This window comes from Myotis brandtii, unplaced genomic scaffold, assembly GCF_000412655.1.
Source record: "Myotis brandtii unplaced genomic scaffold, ASM41265v1 scaffold810, whole genome shotgun sequence".
Classification (NCBI taxonomy): Eukaryota; Metazoa; Chordata; class Mammalia; order Chiroptera; family Vespertilionidae; genus Myotis; species Myotis brandtii.
In genome coordinates, this window is record NW_005371274.1 from 1673226 (window position 1) to 1679355 (window position 6130).

Below are 6130 nucleotides of genomic sequence, written 5' to 3' on the forward strand. Positions count from 1 at the left end.
GTGGTGGTCGTCCGGGAGGTCATCTGGAGGGTTGCCCGGTCTAATTAGCATATTATGCTTTTATTATTATAGACATATATATCCAGTATACCAGTATATGCTTTTAAAAAGCCCTTGCAGTTTCTGATTGCTGCTTGTGTTTCAAGAACCTACAGCCCAGAAGAACTTTTAGATGGTTTAGAGGGCTATCTACTTCTCACAGCTGCTTAACAGTGTTAGTGTCCTGTGACCTGAGGCCCAGGGACCAAAGCTCCATCCTTCTCCTCCCACTGGGTGTGATGCTGCAGGAAACACTTCCACGTACTATGACCAGGAGAGGTGTGAGGGAGAAGCTCCCCTTCAGAGTTCCAGGCTCTTCTCCTTGAGGTTTCTTCTAATCTAATGGCAGACTTGTTACCCCACTGCCACGAGGTCACCCTGGCCATGATGTCACCCTGGCCATGTGTATTAAATCACCGACTTATTATAAAAGGATAGGGCAAGATAGGTGGGAAGGAGTGTGGAGCCTCCATGCCCTTTCTGAGCACACCCCTCCCTCAGCACCTCCATATGTCTACCAACCCAGAAGCTCCAGTTGTGTTTATACATACATACATTACTTTTCATTTAAAATTTTTGAATATTATATTATTTGCAATTTAAAAATAAAAAACCTGTCATGTTGGGGGGAATCGTGAAGTCTTACAGCTGAGCGAGGCCTCAGAGTTCTGTCCAATCTAATCTCCTCTAGGCTCAGCTTCACAGTCTGGCTGTCTGCATGGGACTCAAGGAAGAATGGCCACCTCTGGCTCACAGGCCATTAGGGAACCCAGGGCACCCCAAGAATGTGAACAATCAAATAAGCTTTGTGCTTTTCAGAATCTACTCCTGCGCTGCTAAATATCAATGACATCCACACAACAGGGACTCCAGTAGCCCCCAAATGCTCCTGGTTCACACCAGGTCCTGAGAAGTTCGGTAGTCAGCCTCAGAGGGGGTTTGAACCCAAAAGATTGAGGTCAACTCTAAACCAGCTGGCTGTCAGTGCAGCATATTCCCAACCCAGTGTCTACATGGCATCACCACAAGCAGCCCACCACGTGGCCATTCTTCCTGCCATCTTAGGTGTGAGAAGAACTGCTTATGGCCTTGATCTTGCTGTTTTATGTATTCAACAGGGAAAATTTTCCACATTTCAGTTAACACAAGGGCTTTCTTTGGTGCCGCCTTGATCTTCTATTCGGACTTTTTACATCTTACTCTTTCCAATCTACCCCACAACACACCATGAAACACATCTGCTTTTGCCCCTGGCCCCTCTGATGGACCAGGGGGTAAGTACACTCAGTTCTTCCAGAACTTACTGTTAGCTGATTTTACACAGTGCTCAAAATTGGGAGGCACATGTGGAAAGGGTCAGCCATCAGCAGAGTTTTCAACCACTGGAATAAATGGAAAGCAAGAAAAATGTCATATTCATTACTATATCTGCTCTAGCATGTCAGCATATATACCAGCATAGCTTGCTGAGAGCAGGTATTCAATACATGGCACTGTAAAATGATAGAATCGTAAAGCCAGAAGGAACCTCAAGGAGATCAGTCCCATCATCCCACAGCTGAGAAATTTGAGACCCAACTGGTTAAAACTGGGTCATCAGATATTTAGTTTATAGCAGCCATAGTCCATGTTCCCACTCTGAGTTCACAGTTGTTTTTTCTGTCAGGTTGCTTGTCAGATGAATGAATGAATGAATGAATGAATGGATGAATGACTTTACCACTGGGTTTGTACAACCAAAGGAGATTGGAAAAGAAACTAGAGTTAATATAGTAAATGTAATTGTTTGGATAGATTATATTTGCCCAATTTAAATGAAGTTTTCCACTTTCAATTGAATGTTTATAACCTTACACATGTTTTTAGTCATTTAAAATTGTTGACAAAATAACAAGTCAAATTTTAGTATAGTGTTAAACTTTAATTCTTTTATAACCTATACCAGTGATGGCGAACCTTTTAAGCTCGGCGTGTCAGCATTTTGAAAAACCCTAACTTAACTCTGGTGCCGTGTCACATATAGAAATTTTTTGATATTTGCAACCATAGTAAAACAAAGACTTATATTTTTGATATTTATTTTATATACTTAAATGCCATTTAACAAAGAAAAATCAACCAAAAAAATGAGTTCGCGTGTCATAGGTTCGCCATCACTGACCTATACAATGTGCCTCAAATAATGACATCACCAGGTTGAACCCAATATGTGTTTACATGTCTTTACATATCAGTGGCAAATAATACAAACTTTTCAGGTTATGTCTCTATTATGTAATAGCTTCAAGGGAAAAATTTTATCTTAATACAAGTCAATAAACTCTGATATAACATGACTACATGATATTTACTAACCAGATTCTCAAGACACATTGTCCTTTAAGAATCCAACTTTTGCTCTCAAATTTTTTATTATTATTGACTAGAGGCCCAGTGCACAAAACTTGTGGACTCAGGGAAGGGGGTCCCTCAGCAAAGCCTGCACCCTCTCGTAGTTCGGGAGTCCTTGCTCCTTACTGCCTGCCTGCAGCGGAGGCCGGAGAGGCTCCCACCACTGCCACTGCTCTTGCCAGCTGTGAGCCTGGCTTCTGGCTGAGTGGTGCTCCCCCTATGGGAGCGCACTGACCACCAGGGGGCAGCTCCTGCATTGAGCATCTGCCTCCTGGTGGTCAGTGTGCGTCATAGTGACTGGTCTTTCCACCATTCGGTCAATTTGCATATTAGGATTTTATTATATAGGATTTTAGAGGAAAGAGAGATTTTTTTTATTATTATTGATTTAAGAGAGAGAGAGAGAGAGAGAGAGAGAGAGAACGCAACATTGATTTGTTGTTCCACTTATTTATGCAGTCATTGGTTGATTCTTTTATGTGCTCTAAAAGGGATCAAACCCATAACCTTGGCGTATCAGGACGACACTCTAACCAACTGAGCTGGCCAAGGCCCCCAAATTTCTTTAAACAAAACAACCATTTGCAACTTTGATTTTCATTTCTTTCATTTCTTGCTTATACTCACAGGAAGAAGTTTGAGAAGAGAAATAGGGAGATAAAATATACAAAAGAAAAGAGAAAGGCATAGATTAACCAGAAACTGGAAGAGAGAAGCAGTCAGGTTCCTGGAGGAAGAGAGAAAGGTGCCGAGGCATGGTCAAGAAAGCTGGGCCCATCAAGGCTCCCACTCTCTGTGCCCTCCCCTCTCACTCTCACTCTCCTGCCCTTACCAACGATCGTGGACAAACAGAAAGTGATAAAAGCTCTTAAACTCAGATTCACTAGTAGACACATCAATCCAGCCAAAACTGGAATCATTTCACAATGCCTGGGAGAGTGCCGTCACACCAGCCACTCCTGTCCCCTTCCACTGCAATTAAATGTCATAGAATGATGACCTTTTGGAATTACAATGGGCCTTTTAAAGATGATCTAGTCTAAAATCTCCTTACCCATTTTGCAGAAAGAAAACTGACATCCAGATAAAGTGGGTCACTTGCCCAAAGTCATTCAAAGAGACCAAACTACAAATAGATCCCCAACCTGCAGACGTGCTTTGCCATGGCTCTTTCCCCTGTGTGCAACCTAAGAGCTACAGAACATACAAAAAACATCCCAACTTTGGAGAGATGAACAATTACAAAGAGGCACAAAATAACGGGAAAACAAACTAATCCAAAATAACAGCTTCCCCCGCACCTCCTTGGCCAGTGACAAGCTTCGAGGGGCTGTTTTACGGAGTCATGGTACCTCAGACAATTAAACTGTACTTTTTCCTCCTTTACCCATTTCTCACTGGCATGGACTATAAAAAAGGTGCATAGTACTCTTACTTTGAACCAACACAGACCTTTTTTGATATTTGAAATTTGGGGATTAACAAATACATTTTTTCCCTCCAACGGCTTACAGAAAGTACATTAAGAGGTCACTCAATGAACCGCAAAGCCATGGGGGAAATTAAATGCCTTCCACGGGAATCGGTCCCCTCCCCTGACCTGCCCAGCTAAAGCCAGAGATTTGGTTTTATCAGTCGCCTAAAGGACCTGCCCAGGTAAACCAACTCGAGCTAAAGCCAGAGATTTGGTTTTATCAGTCGCCTAAACGCAGACTTTGAAAGAACTTGCGTTTCTTTCACAGCTGAGAAATTTGAGACCCAGCTGGCTAACATTGGGTCATCAGATTATAGCAGCCAGTACACGGACATTCCGAAACAGGACTTGAGAAAAGGAAGAAAACTTTGTCTTACCCTTAAAAATAACAGAAACAATAGGATCCGGTTTCCCAAATTTCGTTTTAGGGATATTGATGGCAGATTCCACAATCACGCGAAGCATGGCTCTGAATGGGGTGAAAGCAAGTTTCCACAAACGAGGTTTGCAGCCACGGACGCTGGCGCTCCGGGCAGCACCGCCCAGCGAGAGGAGGCTGGGGAGGACCTCAGAGGGAGGGAAGGGGAAGGCGAAGGCGATGGGTGGATCTCCGAGGGACTGTTTACTGAAGGCTGGTGTAAACTGATATCCAAGTCCCAGGGCCTCCTCAGTGCCCCAGGCACCACTTATGAATTCGGGAAATGTGGAAGTGAGAAGGACCAAACCCCAGCTAAAAATAGTTATGTGTAACAGATGAAACTAAAATGGATTTAGAGCTAATAAATGTGGGCAGGTTAGGAGACCTCTAAGTAACAATTCGTGAAACCACATCCATTGGTTTTCTGCCACTGCTTTTATTCTTTTCTGAGCTTCATGAAGCTTTAAAACTTTACTTAATCATTTAAAAAAATTTTTTTTACTTTTGCTGTTTCTACTCTCATACTGTGGAACACACCCATTCAACAACTTATAGGGGAAAAAAATGTTTAAAATCCGTTAAAGGGTGCCCCCTGCTGTATAGCAGAGGAATAACCGAGTTTAGTTCAAACCAGCCCAATCTGGAGGCAGTAATAACGGGTTTACAAAATTGGCTGATCCTTGGCTTTCCAAAAGGATTCACCATAGTATTTCTTTAAAAATCCTTAAGTGGTAAGAGCTGGGCACCTACGTGTTCATGGTCCATCAAATGCTGCTAACAGTCTTCAATAAAAAGGAGAAAACGGCTCTCCAAGCTCTCAGGACCTAAACCTGAGAAGTGTCTTTCCATTGTTAAAGAAAAATATATATGGTCAATGACACTTGTTAAAGCCTGGTCAGAACGACTTTATTCAAGGTCAGGGGGGCTACTGAAATAGGTATAGGGACCACTGCGATGGAATTTTGCAGCTGAGGAGAGAGGTTGGGTTCAACTCCAGATAGAGCGGAAGCAAGTGGGGATGTATAGCCTAGAAGCAAGATGAAGGACAGTGGATGGAAATTTACTTTAAGGAAACACCAGGGAGAAGGGATTCCGGCTAAACCGACTTAACAGGCTTCTTGCTGAACACAGGTCAAGGTGACTAGAAATCCCCTTGGGGATGGGGTTAATAGTCAGCCAGGCCTGAGTATGGGTCCTCTTACACCATTTTTGAGATATGTAGATGTTCACATTTCTTTGTTTTTTATTTTTATTGATTTCAGAAAGGAAGAGAGAGGGAGGAGGAAGAGAGAAATGGAAACATCAATGATGAGAGAGAATCATTGATTGGCTGCTTCCTGCATGCTCCACACTGGGGATTGAGCCTGCAAGCCGGGCATGTGCCCTGACCAGGAATTGAACTGTGACCTCGTGGTTCATAGATCGACGCTCAACCACTGAGCCATGCTGGCCGGGCAGGGTTCACATTTCTTAACCTCTCATTTCTGCAGTTATCTCATCCGTCCTCCTGCAGAGGCCTGGAAACCACATTCATTACCAAGACAATCAGGTTTTACATGTAAATCTATAAGATTCTAACAAACACTGTAAGAAAAACACTTAAGGAAAACTATTTCCTTTTAGGAAAATCATGGAAGAGTAAGAGTTAGAGATAGGAGTAAATCAACACAGTGATCAGCCATTTATTCATCACAAATATGTTTGTTCGATAAACACTTGAGAGTCTGCAAGTACCATGTGTTGGGTGCTGGGGCTTCAGCAGAAAATACGCCAAAGTTCTGACCTGCTAGAATGCCCCGGCTGGTGGG

The 6130-nt window shown here is 43.0% G+C and overlaps 1 protein-coding gene across 1 annotated transcript in view; it reads right to left on the minus strand.

Annotated features, from left to right (window-relative positions):
• The window catches only part of MYOF (myoferlin), a 142731-nt gene extending 138162 nt beyond the window's left edge, over positions 1-4569 (minus strand). Inside the window, exon 1 of the mRNA XM_005884066.2 lies at positions 4282-4569. Coding sequence (XP_005884128.1) covers positions 4282-4369 — 88 coding nt within the window. The 5' untranslated portion in view covers positions 4370-4569. The remainder of the gene's footprint in view (positions 1-4281) is intronic.
• Positions 4570-6130: the final 1561 nt, after the last annotated feature.